Consider the following 22,239-nt stretch of genomic DNA (forward strand, 5'->3'; position numbering starts at 1 on the left):
CATGTTGTCCAGGTTGGTCTTCAACTATTGGGCTCAAGCAGTCTTCCCTGCTTGGCCTCCTAAAGTGCTGGGATTACAGGCATGAGCTGCCACACCTGGCCAAAATCCAGTGTATTTTTAAATTGTGTCCTAAAATACAGTAACACTGGATTATAAACAAAATTACTCTTGAAAAGAAAGTATGAACATAAGGCTTAGCAAGACTAATTTTAAAGTAAAAACAAAGCTAGATTTAATCTAAGACATTCTTACTCTAACCGTCAATAATTCTTGGGAACCTAACTAAAGTTCAGTGATCTAATCAGTACTCGGGAGAATCATCATAGCATGTACACAAAATAGAGAATAAAATTTTAATGGTATCAAAAACAAAACTTTTTTTGGCCGATTTAGTACTTGCTGGAATAAAGTTGCAAAATGTTACTCAGTAACTGACTTAGCTTCTAATCAAGCCAGAATGACACACAGTCTGTATATTAAGTATATACAAATACATCCAATATTAACATGCACAGACATAGAAACAAGGATACTACAAAACCAAAATCACCATCTCTACTGATGAAATAATGAACTGAAAACAAAACATCCATCCAGTAGTCCAGAACATCTTATTTTTGAAAAGGTTTCGAATATTGCTCTTTCCAAGAATTCAAATAAACTCCAGATGGTTAAATTTGACTGTTTTCTCCATATGAAAAAAAGAAAGCAGGCATATTCCCCTGGCTATAGGAACACACCTTTTACTCAGTGATATCAAATTAAAAGGTTTGACATAATTTCACTCTTCTCAGGTAAAAAGGGCTCTTCATATTCTAGTGGTTACGAATAAATCCCATAAAGTTCTTATGCATTTGAGTGTCATACCACCTACAGCAACATATGCTCAAGTACCTTTAACGATACAGTCATATAGCATGAGTTTAATTTTCCTGAGAACTAAATTAGATCTACAAAATAAACAGGCTATGAAAATGACCTGAGTTCATAGGAATCTCTAAGTTAGAGATTACTTTAGCTTTGCTAAGATTTCATCAAAAGCCTTTTATAGCAAGGGTTTCTTAGTGAGTCACATACTTGGTCATGGAGCCTTGGAATTTTTTTTAAACATCAAAAACAAGTGCTTTATGTTGTTGTGCAAATTCAACAAAAGGCCAAAGCAGCCAACAGTACTGAAGTGCTAAGTAAAACCTACAAGTAAGTCACAGATTCTACTATGTTATGAAGAAAGGAGGAGGTGAGAGATACAGCTGACCAACTTTGCTCCCAGTTTGACAATGATTATTGAGAAGCTAAGCAATTCCTTGCAAGACAAGAAAAGACAGCACCTTAAGTGGAACCTAGTGGAAACCACTCAGAAGTGAGGGTTGTGTGCAACAGGGATGGCTACTGATCCCCTCTAGGTAACTCCTCTTTTGTGTGAGAATCCAAGAACCTAGAAATCAAGCAGGGAAACACTGGGTTCATGGTCATTTATCCTAATTATGAATTGCAACTTCTGTTATTATTGTTTGCAAACTACTAAAGATCACATGTGAATTAAGTCATTGAACAGCATATAAAAGAGTATGGTCTGGCTTCAACCCAAGCTTTTCTTTTTTAGAGACAGGGTCTGGCTCTGTCACCCAGGCTGGAGTGCACTGGTGCGATCAGAGCTCACTGCAGCTTCGAACTTTTGGGCTCGGGTGATCCTCCCACCTCAGCATCTCGAGTAGCTGGGACTACAGGTGTACACCACTACAAGTGGCTAATTTTTGTCATTTTTTGCAGAGAAGGGGGTCTCACTATGTTGCCCAAGCTGGTCTTGAAATCCTGGGCTCAAGTGATCCTCCCACCTTGGCCTCCCAAAGTGTTAGGATTACAGGCATGAGCCACGGTGACCAGCCCAATCCAAGCTTTTCTGATTTGTGATGTAATCTAATTCAAGGCACTTTAAATGTTTTGGGCCTTGGTGTATTAACATGTAACATGAGAACAAGATTTATTTACTTACCTCAAGGAGCTAGTACATGGGTTATTGAATGTACTCCTCTTAAACTTTGAGCCCCTCAGATGAAAAGCACTGTGGAAACAATTACAGCTGAAGAAAACCCTTCCAATGCCTCAGAATCCTGACTTACTGTGCCTTGTGTCTCAATGGCACATTTAGAAACAATGTGCACTAGTTAGTGGCATCCCATTCCTTCATATATGTTGTTTGGCACACAAATGTTTGCACATTTAAAACAGCTGTCATACTACCTATTCAAAAGCATTTACTAGTTTTCTAATAAAGCTAATGAAATGTACCCATTATGGAGTACTCTGTGTCAAGTTTAGAGAAACTTTAGCTTTCCCTGAAGTACATGTAACATAATAAAAAGTTTATTTAAAAAATTGAACTAGTGTTGTATGAAGCCATAAGTTTTTAATGAAAAAAGAAAATAATGTATGCCACAGTGTCTATATATTCATCTGAAGAGTACAAAGATGGAGTTCTGAGAAAAAAGGGTTTAACACTATAGAAAATAAATCTGGCTCTTAAATTATGTTCAAAGCAAACATTAAAAGTCATGTCTCATACATTGAAATAAAGCAATTAGAGGTAATAAATTATAAATACAGTAGTTCAAATATTGTTTTAAGCATTAGTTTTTCCTAAACAAGTTAAATTCAAAACATTTTAAATCTGTTATATTTTTTCAAAGGGATGTAAAAATGAAAGCCTTCATAGAAATCTAAAACAATGATACCACCTTGCGATCTCCATATAGAATATGCTGAACCTTGATCATTTTTAATTTATAACATACTTTGGTTAATACATTATGTTCCATATGCCTTTATATTTGGGAGGAATCAGATTGTGATTTGTAGCCTTTACATGCAGTTTACCCAAACCTTCTTCACATCCAGGTCTTGCTTGATTCTCTGGAGAAGGTTTTGTCAGACTCATAATTAGAATGATAGAAACTGTAAATAACTTCTTCAGAACTGAAAACTTTTTTTTTTTTAAATAAAGTGCTTTTAAATTCAAATATCTGTTGCCCTAAACAAAACTAAAATATACTTTAACCCTGAAATCTCCGTATCTTGACACACACATTTTAACAGGAAAAAAAAATCAGTTTTAGGCCATTCATGTCCTTCGAGAGTTCAGATTGGATCTAAATTGGGTTTTGCATCATTATCGTGCTCATGTTTGTACATGAAGGTTAAAAGAAAAAGGGCAACATCCAAAGATGACCAATAGGCAGTATGCGACGTGACAGCTGACCAATAACGGCTCTCCACAAGGCCTTCTCTGAGTTCAAAATCAATCCTGTGATCCAACTCCACTAAAAAGAAAAGAAGTTAAACAAATGAATACAGATTACAATAAAATATGTTCTATATAGACTTACTAGAGTTGAGAGTAAAAATTTAGCTAAATAGAAGTGATTCTGTCACTTTTTTAAAAAGTGACTTTCCATTATCATCTTATAAGAAAAACACTTAAAAGAGTCTCAGTAGTATAGGATTCTATTTGTGAAGTTCTTTCCTTTGTATGCTAAAGTTAATATGAAATAATAAAGGAAGACAAAAAAAATCACTTGGTATATCATAGAACATTTTCAGAGTTAAAAATATTGCTTTCAAAACTTGGCATTACCATTTAATCCTTGTGCCTAATCTGTAAAATAAGGAAAACACCCCTCTTGAAGATTTAAGGGCCAGGCTTACATGCAATAATGCCCGTGGGAGTGCAAGAGATCATTCAATCTCCTCCTTAGGGAGGCCCTATATATCCACTGGTTGTGTGGGGGATATGTTAGAAGATAACCATCTGTGTACAGTCCTAGAATGCTTTCTTCTCTACTAGGCTGAATGCCTCACAGGCAACCCCCATAAACCCTAGTCTCCATCCAATCAGCAGGGTCTAACATGTGCCTGGGACATACAAATGCTCATTAAGTGTTTGTTCAACAAAAGAAGAACATGCAGGGTGGCTGGGAAAGTTAAACGGGGAGGAGCAGTGGTGATTCTTGGGAGGAAGGACTTTGCTTGTAACACTGCTGTCCACAAACAATTCAGTGAATTCAATCAGCTATTTTCTAAAACCCACAGAAAGTCTTTGCAATACCTGTTAGAGAAAAATCACCTTAATAAATCAAGGCTCTAAGATAATTTCAGTGAACTCATTTAATAAATCCTTAGAGATAAACACTTAAGAAAAATGACATCTTGATCTTTAGGAACTCCTTTAAGACTGTTAATAAGCCATACAGTGTTCTGAAGGGTCTATGTTACAAACAAAACAAAAATACTCAAATCGTTACCAACCAGACACTGTAAAGTCTGCCCCTGAACAAGCACCACAAGGATTTTAAGAGTAAAACTGGCACAAATTAAGAAGGAGATTGGAGAAAAAGTTGGGTTTTGATTTATAATGGGAATTTGGCAATCATATATAGGAAATCATAATACTCTAGGGAAATACTTCATATAAATGCTTAGTTAATGCTTATTTTAAATAGGTATTTTGTGAAAATACCATTTGGTAATTTAAAAATGCTTATACAGTTGTTATTTTTCTGTTCAATTATGCTCTTCTTACAAGGTATGTTCATAAATCTAGCTACACATTTTCAGAGAAGGTTTACACTTAAGTGGTATAAATACCAATTAGGTTATAAAATACTTGTGAAATACATTGACCTGGGATTTTTACTAAGTTTTTTGGGCTGCTTTTTTTTTTTTGTTTCGAGACAGAGTCTCGCACTGTCACCCAGGCTGGAATGCAGTGGCACAATCTTTGCTCACTGAAACCTCCCTCTCCCGGGTTCAAGTGATTCTCCGGCCTCAGCCTCCCAAGTAGCTAGGATTACAGGTGCCCGCCACCACACCCAGCTAATTTTTTTGTATTTTTAGTAGAGATGGGGTTTCACTATGTTGACCAGGATGGTCTTGAACTCCTGACCTTGTGATCCACCTGCCTCAGCCTCCCAAAGTGCTGGGATTACAGGCGTGAGCTACCGTGCCTGGCCTGGACTGCATTTTAAAATTTAAATTACAATAAGCTAATCAATAACAAGTCAGAAATAGCTGAAATCCATGTGGACTAGTGAGTTAGTAAATGTCCTAATCTTTTGTATTCCATGGGACATTTGTATTAGATTTGTAGGTACATTCTGACACAACAGACAGGAAGATAAAAATAGAACAAGAAACTGGAATGCTCAAGCACAATGAAGATGAGTCAAGATGAATTACAAAGGAAAAAGAAGATGAAAAACAGATGGGAAATGTGTTAATATTAGTGAAGACCAAAAAGTTATAATTTTTAAGAATTCACTTTCAAATGCCACTCCATAATGTTTTCCTAGTCCAACACTTTTCAGTTATAATTCTGTTTTTTAAGTCAAAGAAAGGAAGATATTTCCTGTTTATAACACGTGTTATTTGGCTCCACTTTGATTTTATGTTCCTGAAATTCTTCTTAATGTGCTATTACTGTCTTACAACACTGCCTTTGAGTAGACACTCAAATGTTAAATTTCATTCTTGTCCTATATTATGTGCCCGTATCATTTTATCACTTAAAGGGACTTTACTCGGTGTCACTAACCAGATTGGCTCCCTCTATCCTTCTATACTTATCTATAGGTTGTCTCCATCAAAATGGGTATTAGGAAGCTAGCTTGTACTTGATGAACCTGTTTCAGTTTCTTGTCCTCCCTGAAGAAGTTTATTCCAGGCAGTCTGGCTGTCAGTGCAGGGGACCTCACATGTATGTTGGTTATACAGGTGGATGGATGAAACTAGGTGGGCCTATGTTCCATCTTTTCTCTCTCTTAGGTAGATCACGGAGTTCCCAAGGGAGTGAGGGTCTATCTGGCAGCACCATTCTATATGTGTTGTGAGATCAGCTCTTGGCCAAAGTAGACTCAAATCTACATGGAGTAGCCTAGGACCTACTTTCTCATTATTACCATCTCAAGAATGGGTGTTGTCATACAGGTTGGTAGTTTTTCCCTGCTTTCTCTAGCTGAGCTAGGTCAAAAAAAAAAAAAAAAAAAAAAAAAAAAAAAGGAGAACATAAAATCATCACTCCTTTTTCTCTCTGGAATGCCCAAGTGACAGAATTTCTCTATCCATAAAAAAAAGAATCAGGTTTCTAAACAGTTGAAGAGAAGTAAAAATGAGAAAAGAAACTGTGTTTTTAAACAATCATCAACTCTGCTTAAACTGTTTTAAAACATGGATTATTTTCTTTCTGGGGTGTCACATACATGGGCTTATTTCTTTCCCTGTTCTCCAAAGTAGAGTATCTGCCACATTCCATGTGGAAGTGCTTGACAATCAAGGAATCTCCATAGTGTGAAGGTCAAGTGTCATCAGTAGTGTGCTTTCATCAGAGAATTATTGTGTGCACAAGGCTTGTCAACAGACATATAATTAGTAATTATAATATATGGTAGAATGTGATGAACCACAAAGCAGAGATACAGTGAAGGACTCTCTGTTCTAAGGAATGAAAGATGGCTTTCACCTGGAGAAATCATAAAAGGCTCTCTGGAAGGAGGAGGATTTGGACATGTAGAGATGAAAAGACATTGCAGGGAGAACAAACAGCATGAGTAAAACCGCAGAGGTGGGAAGCATGGGGCACGAAGGGAAATATGTTAGTTTTCTTGAGAAAAACCAGGAATGATTAAAACAGAGTAGTTCTGACTTTGACTAGAAAATTTTGTCAAACCAAATTGTGAAGGGTCCAACAAATCTAGCCATTCATTTCTCCGTATGAATGATTGAGACCTTTCTCCAGGTGAAAGCAATCTTTCATTCCTTAGAACTGAGAGTCCTTTAGTATACCTCTGTTTTGTGGTTCATCACATTCTACCATATATGATAATTACTTATGCAGTTATCTACCTTCCCTACTAGAGTTTATGCTCTCTAGAAAATAGATAATTTTCACACTAGCATCTTTATAGGCAGAATTGAAATTTGTTTCATCTTATCTTTTCTAGTGATTACCATGGTCTCTTGGCTCAAGGTAAACAGTGAAGTAAACAATTGTTGAGTGAATAAAAACAGGAAGTGCAAAAAGAAGCCATATAGATATTACCACCAGAATCATTTTGTGTAGTTATGATTACAGGTTTAACTGCTTAGGTAGCTAGGTAGGATGGTTTTGAGATATTGGATATATGGGCTACTTGGTTGCAGGACAAATATATGAGTGAATTAATTTTCCTTTCTCCAACCAAAAATGCAAACAACATAAATAAAATTCTTTCTTTATGAAAGAGGCTGGCTTGGGCAGAGACCAGAGAGAGCACTTACGTAAGATAATTTCTTAAGGGGAATTCACTGAGTTAGATCAACACAAACTGAAGTAGTAAAAGAGTTTTTTTTTTTAATTGAAAAAAATTTATGAAAATTGGTGATCAAATAAAGAAACTGTAAAATGAGATGTGGTTAAAACATTAAAACAAACAAACAAACAAACAAACCGCAAAATGCTGTAACGTGATTTGTCAAAGACAAAATCCAGTATTTTTTTTTTTAAAAAAAGAGAAGCTGTGGAAAAAGGAATCAGAAGTTCGTCATAAAAATAATTTTAAACTGCTAAAGTTAATCCATAGTGATACATTTAGAATATACTGAAAATTAAGAGATTAAAAATATCTCTTACATCTAAGAATACTGTTTTTTAAAGTGAATGTACTCCCCTAAACTACATTAAATATTTGTGTTGAAAGCAATCAGCTATGACATACCTACAACGCTAAGTGGTAAATTTACTGATACCTGAAATAACCAAGAATGATTACATTCTTTGTACTATCAGAAACCCTTTTATATCTAAATGTATTAAATGAAAAGAAATAGCAAACCTCTTTGGAGCCTTTAGGACAATAAAGAAGAAAGAAAATGACCTTATGCTTTTCTTCAGGTTCCTTCTTTGTAGAAGTATACATGAGTATACTTTAGCACATTAAGTGGCTACTCAATTTTCAGGTTTTAGAACCACTACCATTTAAGATTAGAACATATGGGAAGAAAATACACATAAAATAGTCTATAATGGTAACACTGAAGCTGATCTCATAGAAGAACTGATCCAATTTTTCAACGAGCAGAAGAACTCTAAGTAGATCATTTTTATAGTATTCTGAATGCTATTCCTGACATATACCATACCGAGGGCATTATCTTTATTCTGCATTACATTTTCCGGAAAAAGAAGTTGTGGGAGATTAAAGAACGATTCTTGAAGTCTGAAATCTGTGAAAAAAAAACACAAGATGCTGTAAAGCGTTGGCTGATGATTAAAAATGGCCTTCAATGATGTAGTGGCCAAAAGTTAGAACACCACTCCCAAATAAGTTGACTAAATCTAGCACACATAAAGTCGTACACATCTAAATTTTTGTAAGGAGCTCTTTCATGGAAAATGTATGCATAAGTAACTTGAAATATAATCTCATAATATGTTAACACCCAGATATTCCCCAAATTCATAGCTAATTTAGTTCCTAACCTAGTTGCAAAACAATGCTAAAAGAAACAGATCTTTGCATTATATGTTAGAAAAGAAGTCTAGACTTTTCAAAAGAAATGAAGAATAGCTATGTAAGATGCTTCAACTGGATGAAAATAAAATAGGTTTCAATTGACAACACTCATTCTTCACATAAAGAAACAGATCATGAATTCTAAGCCTGTGCCCCACTTTACCCTCAAATAGCAAGTGAATCAAAGTCGGTAGCTTCAGAATAAAGGTTATCTAGAAGAAATGAGGCAACCAATGTAAGTAGAAGGAAGGAGGGAAGTCAGAATCACCTAATTACAATGACCACATTTCAGAAAGAAGATTTAATGAAGAAAAGTTTTATGATTTGCACGATATAGCCAAGACACAGCACTTACGACGAGAAATTATGATGATTACACAGATTGCGTTATTGAAGCAAGCCAAATAATTAGTAAAGCAAATCTTGGGAATAGGATTTAAAAGGCAGAATCTTATTATAATTAATAGTCTAATTTTAATAGTTATATCTATATCTAGAGGTGAGTATGTGTAATATGTATAATATGTTAAGTATGGGTAATATATGAATATGTGTAAGACTCAATGATTACTTCACATTGCGTCTTGCTGACAACAAATTTACCATCTGGACTATCAAAGAATTTATGTGTAAGAATGACATAGTATGTATTTTGTTAAGCTCTCAAAATAAAAAGATGCAATACAGCTATGCACTTCTACTAACTGCTGTTCTGGAAGAAAAAACTGGGTGTTTCTCTATTATTTTGAAATTACGACGTTAAACAGAAAAAAAAAAACTAAAAAGGTTTTATTCCCTCAGATCCTATAGATTCTATATATAAGCTTTCATTACCTTTTTCTGGGGGGTTAAACCCCTGTTCTTCTTGCTCCCTCCCTCACTCTATGTTTACCAGCAGTACTGTTGTGTATTAATGACATTACAGAAAACCATGACTTTTTATCTGCTACCTTACAAAATTCTTTGAAATTAATTTTTCTCAGGAGTTAGAGTTTTCTTGACATCTGCATGTCACAACAGAATTTTGTATTTTCACAGTCACATTTTTGATATTAAGTAGAAACAAGTCAGAAATAGTATGAGAACTCTTATAGGAAAACTAAAATATATTTAATGCAAATATCAAAGTCTAAAAAAGAATTTTCCAGACTTGCAACTATAAAATTTTAGATACCGAGTCTGGCACAGATAGAATTAAATTAAAAATGCTGTTCCCCAAGTAGGAATGTTCAACCCTATTAATAATTCATCCTGGAGTGGAGTTGACTATGGAAGAATTAGTCAGCCTCTAGGAGTGTCACACCTGAACTTTCTAAGGATGGATGTCAATGAATGCCATCATTTTACAATTTAGAGTAGCAGACACAGTAAGAACACAACATGATAAGTAACAAATATAATCTGTTAAAAAATTTCTAGAGAAAGAAAAGTTTTCTCCCTGCTATAGTTACAGAAAAGGAGTAGCTAGTTTCAGAATTTATATTTCTTTATAGGTGGCGATGAAAAAATAGGACTTGATGTTTTAGTTTTATTTTACTAGACACCTAAAAATAATGTTGAAGTTCAGACTCTTGGAAGTAAATATATACTAAGTGTATTAGTGTTTCACAACTACTCAACATTTCAAACTTTATAAGTCCACTGGAGAAAGCTTAAATAAAGATCCATTATAATGCTAAGTCCAACATAACTATCCATTTATTTACTCATTTTTTCAATATCTGCTTTACACTAGGTAACTGGGATAGAATTGGAAGCCATTCAGCAGATCCAATAAAATTTCTAAGCTTTGAATAGAAGCAGGATGACTTTGGTATAGCAGTTTTTAAAGTCTCAAGACCAGATACCGCACAGATCTAAAGCAATAATTACATGATTTTTGAGACTGAGAAGATCATATTAGTAAGAATCTACTTTATGAACTTCAGGGGGTACTTACCCTAAAGAGATTTGTTTTATGTTTGATGTTTAAGACCCTGTGCCACAAGGCCCTAATTATTAATATTCTATTAATCCACCAATGCAGAAAGTAAAACTGCATTTTCCTGCAAATTACTGTTAAAAATATAAGCAGAAGGAAAGCATTTTTTTCTTTCAAAGCTAAGGCACACTTTAGATCTTAGAGTTGACTAGCTAGTATTAATATCTTATACCTCCCCCCTGCCCTCCCCAAGTTTTAAAAGATACAGTATAAACTTAAGGAAATAATGTATGAACTAACATGCAGAATCAAGGAAGCCAGAACTGCTATGTGGAAGGGTCTGTGTTGCCACGGTGGTAGCAGAAGGTGAGGCGACTGGTTTCTTCTCATCTTCCATTGAGTCTTTTGATGTTTCAGATGACGGTGTTGTAGATGAACGTCCAAATCTTGAGAACAACATTCCTCCAAGTCCCTTTCCAATGCTAGCAGCCCCTGTATTTCACAAAGCAGGGTAGTCATTCTGTTGAATTACACCACACGCTAAGCTAAAGAGCACCACCCATAATTACAGCCAACTGGCAGAGGGATCAAACCCTAGTCATGTTTTTCCAGGGTGGGAACATAAGAAAATTATAACTTATATTGCAGGTTTCTAAATAAAAATGGTGAATAGAAAGACAGTTGTATAAGCTCTAGGAATATAACATAGGAATATATAAACAAAGGAATCAAGATTCTATTTTATTCAAGTGATCATGGTTTATTAAAATATTTGGCAAGATTAAAATCTTTAATAAAAGAACCATGCTATTGATATGAGTATAGATTTACTATTGATATACTTACTACTGAATTTAAATGGATATGTAAGAAAAAGCCATCAACAATGTATTAATATGAGAAAGTGAAACAGCAAAAGAGTCCAGCAGATAAAGCCTATTTATAGTGCCACCTTGTGGGACTTTATATTAAGGCAACTTGTAACCAAAGGCAATGGATAGATTCAAATAGCACATAATCCAGTTCCAGTGATACAGCCAAACACTGTGCTAGTACTGGAGATCATTCAAAGAAAAATTAAACATCCTTGCTGCCCTCAGGAATTACATAGTTTGAGAGACTTTTAGAATAGATCAGAGAACTGGTTGGTAGGCGTACCCTCTGACACAAGTGCTTTCTTATTTCACAGATGAGCAAGTAGAGCATTAAAAACTATATTATTTGTTTAAGATCTCGCAGCAAGTGGTAGGATCAAGATTAAAACGAGGAACTTAGAACAGCTTTTACTGGTCCATCCAGCTATCTCATATTCTAAAACTATAAGATCTGATCTAATCAGAGACCTTTGAGCTTTTTGGGCCTTAAATACGAACATTGGGAGGGTAGTTAATTCTAGACACAGGGATTAACTATTTGGAGTTTCCTAATACATAGAATGCTTCTAGTTCCCCAAACTTTATGTCTATAAAAGTGCTTATATGCATAGATAAGGAATACTTAAGATAAATTACCTAGTATGCTTGCTTTGCCTATATTTGTTATAGATTCTCCATAGTGTCGGCGGGACAAGACTGGTGAGGTCACGGGGCTTGGTATGGTTGAAATGCCTTCATTCTCTGAAACTGAGGTAGGTTCTTTAGCTGGGTTGAGAAAGCTTGGCTTCATATGTTCATAAGGTAGAGGATTTGAAGTATTGTACCAGTGGATCTGGACAGGTGAAATGTTGCTGTAGTGTTTCAGTATTAATGGTTCTAATCTATAAGCCTTGATTAAAAAAAAAATTCAAAGAAACACAGTGTTAAAGCACAATGCTTGGATTTTAATAAACTGTTCTTACTCTATTGCATGCTATGTAAGCCTCAGAGACGGAATTTAATTAAAAAACAATAGTTATTTCAAACGTATATTTCTATTTGTTCACTGTTAATATACAGTTGGTCTAATGATGAGATTATGAAAAACAGTCTAGGCTAATAATGTCTATCAATTAATTTTTCAGAGAAATATTTTTATTATGGTCTGATATCATGTAACAATTAGATTTATTTAGTCTCATGAGCAAAGTTGTAGTAGTAGATGGTAATCCTGGGAAACAGCAAACAAAGCCAATTTTTAATATTTTAGGAGCTCTATTTAAGCTCTACCTTAGCTCTATTTTAAAATAGATTGATATAGTAACAGCATAAATCAGATGCCAACATAAGAGCATCTGTCTGATGTGAAGTAGCGATGAGACAGCAGAAAAGGCAATGGATATGGCATCAGCATCCCCCAATTCATATTCTGGCTTCTACCACTTACTTTTAATTTACATTTTTCAAAAATTTTATTTTTTAAGATGGAGATAGGGTCTCACTATGGTGCCCAGACTGGTCTCGAACTCCTGGGCTCAGGCAATCCTCCCACCTCAACCTCCCAAAGTGTTGGGATAACAGGCACGAGCCACTGTGCCCGGCCTCTGTCACTTATTAATCACATGATGCTTGTCAAGTCACTAGGTCTCGGAGCCCTTAGTTTCCTGAGATGTAGAAAGGAGGTAACACCACCTCTCTTTTTTTTTTGTGATGGAGTCTCACTCTGTCGCCCAGGCTGGAGTGCAGTGGTGCGATCTCGGCTCACTGCAACCTCCGTTCCCGGGTTCACGCCATTCTCCTGCCTCAGCCTCCCGAATAGCTGGGACTACAGGCGCCCACCACCATGCCCTGCTAATTTTTTTTTGTATTTTTAGTAGAGATGGGGTTTCACCATGTTAGCCAGGATGGTCTCGATCTCCAGACCTCGTAATCCGCCCACCTCGGCCTCTCAAAGTGCTGGGGTTACAGGCGTGAGCCACGGCGCCTGGCCAACACTTCCTTTCTTACAGAGATGTGAGAAAGAACAGATAACATTTGTAAAAACTGCCTTGCACCTTTCTGACATAAACTATTTAACAAAGTATTAATTTTTAAAAAAAATCACAGAGAAAGTATAAAATGAATAATAAAAATGTATGAGTTTGGAACCCTTCTTTAAAGTTACAACAAAGTTTAAGATATACAAAGGACAGGGCTCAGAGCAGACCTATGGACTGAAATTCACTTTCAAGTTATGAGACCATGAATAAAATGAGTATATGTTAATGAAATGCTTATTGTCTAGCTGGGTGTATATATATATTTTACTTAATCCTAACAATCCTAGAAGGCAAAATATTATTATCTACATCATACTGATAAGATACAGTCTCAGAAATAACTTGGCCAGGATTGTGCAGTTTGTATTTGAATCTTATATTAAACTTCCAGTTCAGTGAAGTTAATATAGCAGTTGTAAGTCTTTATATGGGAGATTTTCTAAAATTCAAATGGTTAGTCAATGTTACATTTATTTGGTACTAGCTAAAAGGATCCTTTAAAAGACTTTCCACAATTATATAAAGCTATTTTTTCAGAGAATAAATGCTATTTAAAATAGTTTAATATTCAGTTAAACCAGCCTTGTCCCAAAGAAGTTTTAAGGGGACATTTTTCTTGTTTAAAAATCTTACTTGGCATTACACTGTTTACCAGGATGCAAGGTTCTTCCATTAAAAAAAATATTTACAGCATAAACATAATAGAGAATAGAAAAATCCAACATTTTACAATTCTATTAGGCTATAATAAAGTTTTATTTTGATGTTTAATATTTGAATATTTTCATTTTTCAGAGAGCCTACAAAACACATTCCAATATTGTAGCATATTTTAGATAAAAAAGTATTTAGAGCAGGATTTTTAAGATTTATGGTTTCTAGGTTACTGGTATTACAATTGGTTAAGGTTTGAAAGTCCAGTAGACTCCTGTCTCTTGTATTAATTGTCTGGGAATAATATTTTTACATTATGTTCTTGTATTACAAATGCAACATAACCAGACCATCTCTAAGGTATTTTATCTCATGAGCTCTAAATTAACCAAAACACACGTTTAATAATCAGATAAATGAAGTGTTATTCATTAATTCCATGGCACCTTGTAAGATGTCTTAGATAGATTTTTATTTTTTGGAGACGGAGTCTCACTGTGTTGCCCAGGCTGGAGTGCAATGGCACAATCTCAGCTAATCGCAACTTCTGCATCCCAGGTTTAAGCGATACTATTGCCTCAGCCTCCTGAGTAGATGGGATTACAGCCATGCCCAGCTAATTTTTTGTATTTTAGTAGAGACGAAGTTTCACCATGTTGCCCAGGCTAGTCTCGAACTTGAGCTCAGGCAATCCGCCTGCCTTGGCCTCCCAAAGTGCTGGGATTATAGCCATGAACACCGCGCCTGGCTTTTTTTTTTTTTTGAGATGGAGTCTCACTACTCTGTCACCCAAGCGGGAGTGCAGTGGCATGATCCTGGCTCATTCTAACCTCCACCTCCCAGGTTCAAGTGATTCTCCTGCCTTACAGGCACGCACTACCATGCCCAGCTAATTTTTTGTATTTTTAGTAGAGACGAGGTTTCGCCATGTTGGTCAGGCTGGTCTTGAACTCCTGACCTCTGGTGATCTGCCCACCTCAGCCTCCCAAAGTGCTGAGATTACAGGCGTGAGCCACAGCTGATAGATTCTTTTTAGGAACAATTTGACATTGAGAAAAAGAGTCTATATTGCAACTCACCACTGGATCTGTAGGATGAAAAATATTTAGTAACCGGTTACAAATCTCTCTAGGCAAAATATGGTCTTGACTTCCAGTATTTCCTGGGCGGATGCCACGCAATGCCAAGAAAACTGCTAATGGGGATCCCATACAGAAGAAATTCTCAACCTAAAATGATAAAGTCATCTTAAAGTTTAAAAATGGTGAAGTGTTATTTTTCAACAAAATTTGGGCATGACAATATATGGCAAAATACAAATAATAAAATTATCTCTGAGTATATTCATTTTTAATAAGAGTTATCCAGATGGGCTCTGCTACCCCTTAACCATTCTAGAATAATCTATTTCCATGAGATACTTCATTATCTTTAAATCTAACACAAGTTGAATACAAGGAAGATAAGGATCATTTTCTTAAATATTTGTATACACTAATCAAATATTTATTGAGGTACTACTTTGTGCGAAGTAATACGCTAGGTGCTGTGATGGATATAAAGACCAATAAGGCACAGCTTCTGCACCCAAAGTTTACAGTCCTGTGGGTAAAGCAGAATAAAATATGTGCATAACAGAGGGAAAGAATGCTTTAAGGGAGTGAAAAAAATAATTCCAACTTTGAAGGCTTTATAGAGGAGGTAGCATTTGCATTGGCCAGTAAAAGACGAAAAAGCTTTCTACAGCTGAGGCTGGATATTGGTGCTGGAAAGAATAACATTCCAGACTGAGAACCAAATGAACTAAAGCCAAGGTGGGAAATAACTTGGTTTATTTTATTTCATTATTATTTTTTGAGACCAAGTCTCGCTCTGTCACTCAGGCTGGAGTGCAGTGGTGGTGCGATCTCAGCTCACTGCAAGCTCCGCCTCCAGGGTTCACGCTGTTCTCCTGCCTCAGCCTCCCAAGTAGCTGGGACCACAGGCGCCCTCCACCGAGCCCGGCTAATTTTTTTTTTTGTATTTTTAGTAGAGACAGGGTTTTACCGTGTTAGTTAGGATAGTCTCGATCTCCTGACCTCGTGATCCACCGGCCTCGGCCTCCCAAAGTGCTGGGATTACAGGCGTAAGCCACCGTGCCTGGCCATAACCTGGTTTATTTTTGAGAATAAAAAGTCTGATAGGCTGGGTGCGGTGGCTCACGCTTGTAATCCCAGCACTTTGGGAGGCCCAAGTGGGTGGATCACAAGATCAGGAGTTCGAGACCAGCCTAGCCAACATGGTGAAACCCCATCTCTACTAAAAATACAAAAATTAGCTGAGTGTGGTGGCAGGCGCCTGTAAAACCAGCTACTCGGGAGGCTGAGGCAGGAAAATCACTTGAACTGGAGAGGCAGAGGTTGCAGTGAGCCAAGATCACGCCACTGCACTCCAGCCTGGGCGACAGGGCAAGACTCCGTCTCAAAAAAAGAAAAATAATGATGGTAGAGATGAAACTCAAATTCTACAATGGGATTACTCCAAAGACCATAGTCTTATGGCTTTTAAAAATATGTTATAACTTACCATAAGGTTTTAAATGTATGGTGTATGTGTGTGTGCATGTGTGTGTGTATATATATATCTTAAACACTTTGTAAGTAATGGAGATAGATTCAATTTAAAAACTCCTCATGTTTTAAAGCAATTTCTGCATCATTCCACATCTTAACCTGTGTGTTAAGTTCTTGTGATAAAAGAAACACATTTCAAGAAGAGGTAATATAGTATACTAGACATGAGCAAATATTCAACAGGAAATGAGTATTAGGAAACTTATGACATTTCCCATTTAACACTGCAAACAAGTTATTTGTTATTCAGCTACAGGGTATGTCCTTTCCGATAGTCTAGTCAATGCTGACACCTCTGCCACATTTTCCTAAAACACTGCTTTCAACAGGTAATTATGATACTTAAAAATCCTGCAAAGCTTCCCAATGCCCATATCAAATACAAGTTGATTATTTCTAGCTATTCCTGCTCTCTTACTGTCCTTGTTCTGACTCCTGTATATTCTAGCTAAACTAAGTTTGCTCGCCCAGCTCCAAGCTAACCCTGTGCACCTCTGTCTTGTGCTTTTGTCATACATTGTTCATCCATTGAAATGCCAGCTTTCCATCCCTGGAATCATTTTACACATATACTTCCTCTGATTTTTTCTCACCACTGACCAACTAAGTGGTCATTATGATTTCTTAATTCTAAATAATAAATATTTCTCATCAGTCTCTATTTTTCTTTACCACTATTCTAGATTAGTTGATGTTTCTTGGGGTATATGAAGTTATACCCCTCCATGCCTCTGTTTATGACATTCCTCTTACACAGAATAGCATCTCTCCTTTCTTTTGCTGGGCAATATCTAATTTACTGAGACCAAGTACAAATATCACTCCTTTGTAAACCTTTGCAGGCAAAGTTAGAACCTCCCTCTCGTACATATATTGTTCTGTATACTGATAATAGCATTAATAATACTGTGTTGTACAACCTGAGGACTGGGGAACTGACTTGTCTATTCTTCTCTTTGTACAACCAGAAACTAGCAGTGTCCAACATATAGTATATGTTGAATAAATATTTATTTTGAAAGAACAATAAACTTTCATTTGAATCCTAACGGCATATTTCAAATGACGTTAAAAAAATACTGAGATCAATGTTGAAGAACACATTGCTCTTTCCTTACCTTAAATTTTAAGGCAGGTGTTTGTGTCATAGATGATGCTTTCAATCCATGCAACCGTTCTTCTATTTCCTTCAGCCTAAGAAGGGGCATGAGATTATATACACATACATATTTATAATTTCATAAATATTAGATGCTTGCTAGCTTACTAAAGTATAAAGATGCAGATGATGATGGACCATTATCTCTCACATTAATCCTGGTTGACAATATTTAATAAATGTCTCTGCCATAGTACAGAAAGTGTATAAAAATTTATGAAATAATTAGTAAAAGTACCCCCAGTTGTCATGATACCTGCTGTTAATAGCTTTTTTTGTAGTAAAATGTGAGTCACATACAAGCACATATACACCTTTAAAAAAATTATACCAAATGGTTAATACCATATATACTGTTCTTTTTTTTTTTTTTTTTTTTTTTTTGAGACGGAGTCTCATGCTGTTGCCCAGGCTGGAGTGCAGTGGCGCGATCTCGGCTCACTGCAAGCTCCGCCTCCCGGGTTCCCGCCATTCTCCTGCCTCAGCCTCCTGAGTAGCTGGGACTACAGGCGCCCGCCACCGCGCCCGGCTAATTTTTTGTATTTTTAGTAGAGACGGGGTTTCACTGTGGTCTCGATCTCCTGACCTTGTGATCCGCCCGCCTCGGCCTCCCAAAGTGCTGGGATTACAGGCTTGAGCCACCGCGCCCGGCCTCATATATACTGTTCTATCTCTCTTTTCTATACTTAAGACTTTAGAGATCTTTTCATTTCATTGCCTCCTGACCTACTTCAATTTTTTTTTAACAACTATGACTGTCCAAAATACAGGTGAACCATAGTCTAACCCTTCTCTGTGATGAACATCATTTTCAATTGCAATGTTTCATAGCTACTTACATTTAGTAAATATGGAATTAAGTTATTATTATTATTATTATTATTATTTTTTTAAAGCTATACTTGGCCAGGCACAGTAGCTCGTGTCTGGAATCCCAGCACTTTGGGTGCCTCAGGTGGGTGGATCACTTAAGGTCAGGAGTTCAAGACCAGTCTGGCCAACATGGTGAAACCTCATCTCTACTAAAAATACAAAAATGAGCCGGGCGTGGTAGCAGATGCCTGCAATTCCAGCTACTGGGGAGGCGGGGGCAGGAGAATCACTTGAACCTGGAAGACAGAGGTTGTAGTGAGCTGAGATTGTGCCACTGCACTCCAGCCTGGGCAACAGAGCAAGACTCCGTCTCCCCCCCCAAAAAATCTGTTATTTTCCATGCTTTTTTTTTTTTTTTAAAGTTTTACTGGATTTATACATCTAAAATGCTGCTCCAGTCTTGCCAAACATGACATTTTATTTCAAAACTATCAATTATTTTGACGCTATATTTATGTGTCTAGCCTACGGGTACTTAAGATTCTAAATGAAATCCTTAGTTAACATCTATAAGACAAAAACAAAACGAGTAAAACTTTTAGTCAATTAGCATATTTGTTTTAATATGCTAGTAAATTATCAAAATGAATGATTTTTCATTGTTATATTAGAATTAATCAGATAAAGAGAACAAAGAAGATAAGGCATGTAACTAGAGATGAAGATAGGAATGTAGCAAATAATTAAAAGATAGTATCGGGAAGGCCACAAATGATTAAATAATTATAAAATCTATTTATAATTATGTAACAAATATAATTATGTTTATATATATAACATATGTAAAAAAAAATATTTGCCAAAAAAAGTGCTTAAAAATTATTTTCAGAACAATAAGAAAGGTAGAAACCCACCTCGAAAGGTCAGTAAAACTACGAAAGATTATAAACTGGTAAACATTTTCAATAAGGATTCTATGCAGTGACTAAGCTTGGAATAAGTTTTAAATTTCACTCCTAACAAATTGTGAAGAAAAGATGAAAGGAAAACAAGGAGAATAACAAAAGAATTTATTTTATGCTACAGGAAAATGCATGTAATTAGCACGAAAATCAACAGTCTCTAGCTTGATTACGCATGCTATGTAGTAATCGTTGTATCCTAAACAATGCATTATTTCTTTATCATGAAATTCTTAGTTTTCTCCTAAGAGGTTCAGTAATTCCATAAAGACATTTAAAAATTTTTCAAAAGATTAGGATATTTTACCGTCGTTTTGTTATATAGAGTTCATCGAGAAGATGTCGTTCTTCATAGCTCATCCATCGTTCATCAGGCAACTCTTCTTCCTTTTGCAGCAACTGTTCATAGAGTCGAACTGGATTCCAGCCAGTCATTATGTCATAAGTAATTACACATCCCAAGGAATGTGATACTATTGAGACTTTACCCCCTTTTTCTTCAAAGTCTGGATTCCGAGAACAGAAAAGGGAATATAATCGATTCAGCTCTTGCTGAAGGCCTTTAACTAGCTGTTTGAAATAAGAAAACATTATCATATTAGAGTTGGCACTGACTACTATACACTTATTCTAAACTCAAATACATTAAGGTAGAAAAACATACATTACTGATTAAACATACCTAGGTTATTAAAATTAACTTAGGTCTTTCAAAATCTTGCAGGAATGAAGGTATACATACTATTATAATCCATATCATCACTAAGAATATAGGCAGATATTACATAGATCCTTTTGTAGTCCTTAAACCTAAAACTGTATAAGCCAGTAGTTCCCTAGATTAAAAAAAAAAAACACCAAAGTTCTACGCAGATACCAGTAAGATTTTCAAAGACCCCTGCAAATTTCTTTTTTGTTGTAACTTACCTACATGCAATTCTAAATTTTTGTACCTTGCAGATTTTAGTCAGTAAATTTTAGAAAATGAGTATCTGGGCTTATGATAATAGGTATACTAACATATTATAAATTATTGTGCTTTATAGATAGAGTAATATAATAAAAGGCCACTGTATGATTGAAGAAAAAACTAAAGTTGATCTACTGGATATTTCAAAATTCCCACTAAGTTGGCAATACAGATATAAAAGTAAAAAGTTGCTTTCTATGTCTGGAAAGCAGGGCTATTTTAAGTTTAGAGGTTAATAATGTGGGGAGTATTTTCGTAATTTTTCTTTTTAAAACTGCTTTCTTTGAAATTAAGCTTTAACAAATATTACTAAAATATTCCATAAAGTCAGAATAAGGATCTCTTGTTACTCAAACCCATCCTGGGCCCTGACCTGAGTTTTAAGGCAGTCTTCTCTTCTTCTTACCACTGCTTACTTCTATTTGATTATGAATTTCCTGCTGGATGTTCAATTTCTCATTTCAGTACTTCTTAATATACCAGCTGCTACTCTGACATATAAATATTAGTTATTTGTTGCTTCCATTTTCAGGCTTGTTACTATGTCTCAAGAGAAAACCAGCCACTATCAACTTTTATTGAAAATTCTTTATCTGCTGATACAACCTGAAAATCATTCTTTATGTACTTTATGATTGGCACGGTTAGCAGTGACATGAATAAAGGCATGATGGTCTCTGTTGACATCTCAGAGCTTCACAATGCAATACTGGTTAAAGCTAAAGGTCTAGTCAAAGCTCTGAAACTATCATGTCTGATGAAATATATTCAGCTGATGAAGAAAGAAAAGGATAAGACAAGCTTGCAGCATGTGGAAGGATGATAAGCTGCCTTTTCTCTAGAGAGAAATGCCAAAGTTTTATTTTAATTAGACTCTTTTTTTCATCAGGAAGTAAAAAAGAATTACACGCTTTAGTGCAATGGTTCTCCAATTTGCAACATGTATCAGAATAACCCGGAGGGCTTGTTAAATACAGATTTCTAGGTACCATCCCAGACTTTTTGATCCCGAAGTGCTGAGATGTGGCCTGGGAATTTGCATTTCATTATGCTCCCAGAAGATGTTGATGCTACTGGCCTGAGGACCACACCTTAGAAACTACTGATTTAATGGCAATGTACATAAACATCTTCTAAGACATGGGTTGTAAGTAAAACTCTAATTAATATAGTTTCAGGAATATGCAGTGTGAAATACTATATTGCTGTTTGAAGGGAGCTATAATATGCTTTGGATTTGGCTTTGATAACAATATCAACCAATCCTTAAAATTTCATTATTTTCCTGATTTACAATCTACATGAGGTAGGTACAGAGAAGGCTAACACTTAGATAAAATAATTTCCTTTAAAAGCAACAGTTCTTAATCGTTTTTATTTTTGAAGACCTTGATTTTAAGACTTGTACCATGTAAATCTCAAAGCACTAACAGATACATACTTTATACTCTTGATAAAACGTACCCAATCTTTTTGTTTTTATAAAATACCAGCCTACTCCCATATTAAAGTTTTTTTTTTAAAAAAGGAAATAACACTACCAGTAATTAACCTATTTCATATTCAAAAATTTTAAAACATCTCTCACTACACCAAATACTTCATTAGTTTGTCAATCACATATGGGTAAAAAAACAAGATCAAATTATCTAAGGCAGAGAAAGTCTATTTGATACTAAAATATTTCACTATGGAATGAGGCATAGCACGGA

The 22,239-nt window shown here is 35.6% G+C and overlaps 1 protein-coding gene across 6 annotated transcripts in view; it reads right to left on the reverse strand.

Moving 5' to 3' along the window:
* Window positions 1-339: 339 nt before the first annotated feature.
* Window positions 340-22,239, reverse strand: part of DDHD1 (DDHD domain containing 1) — a 121,566-nt gene continuing 99,666 nt past the window's right edge. For 3 of the 6 annotated variants that reach the window (XM_001083968.5, XM_077941033.1, XM_001083858.5), the window contains 6 exons: window positions 19,865-20,127; window positions 17,742-17,817; window positions 15,091-15,240; window positions 11,976-12,228; window positions 10,765-10,956; window positions 340-3,317 (listed from right to left, as the gene is read on the reverse strand). In XM_001083968.5, coding sequence (XP_001083968.1) covers window positions 3,136-3,317; window positions 10,765-10,956; window positions 11,976-12,228; window positions 15,091-15,240; window positions 17,742-17,817; window positions 19,865-20,127 — 1,116 coding nt within the window. In that variant the 3' untranslated portion in view covers window positions 340-3,135. Of the gene's footprint in view, window positions 3,318-8,169; window positions 8,254-10,764; window positions 10,957-11,975; window positions 12,229-15,090; window positions 15,241-17,741; window positions 17,818-19,864; window positions 20,128-22,239 lie in introns of all 6 variants that reach the window. The other 3 variants (XM_028851553.2, XM_015143714.3, XM_002805058.4) reach the window with 2 other exon arrangements.

Source organism: Macaca mulatta, chromosome 7 (genome assembly GCF_049350105.2).
Source record: "Macaca mulatta isolate MMU2019108-1 chromosome 7, T2T-MMU8v2.0, whole genome shotgun sequence".
Lineage (NCBI taxonomy): Eukaryota > Metazoa > Chordata > Mammalia > Primates > Cercopithecidae > Macaca > Macaca mulatta.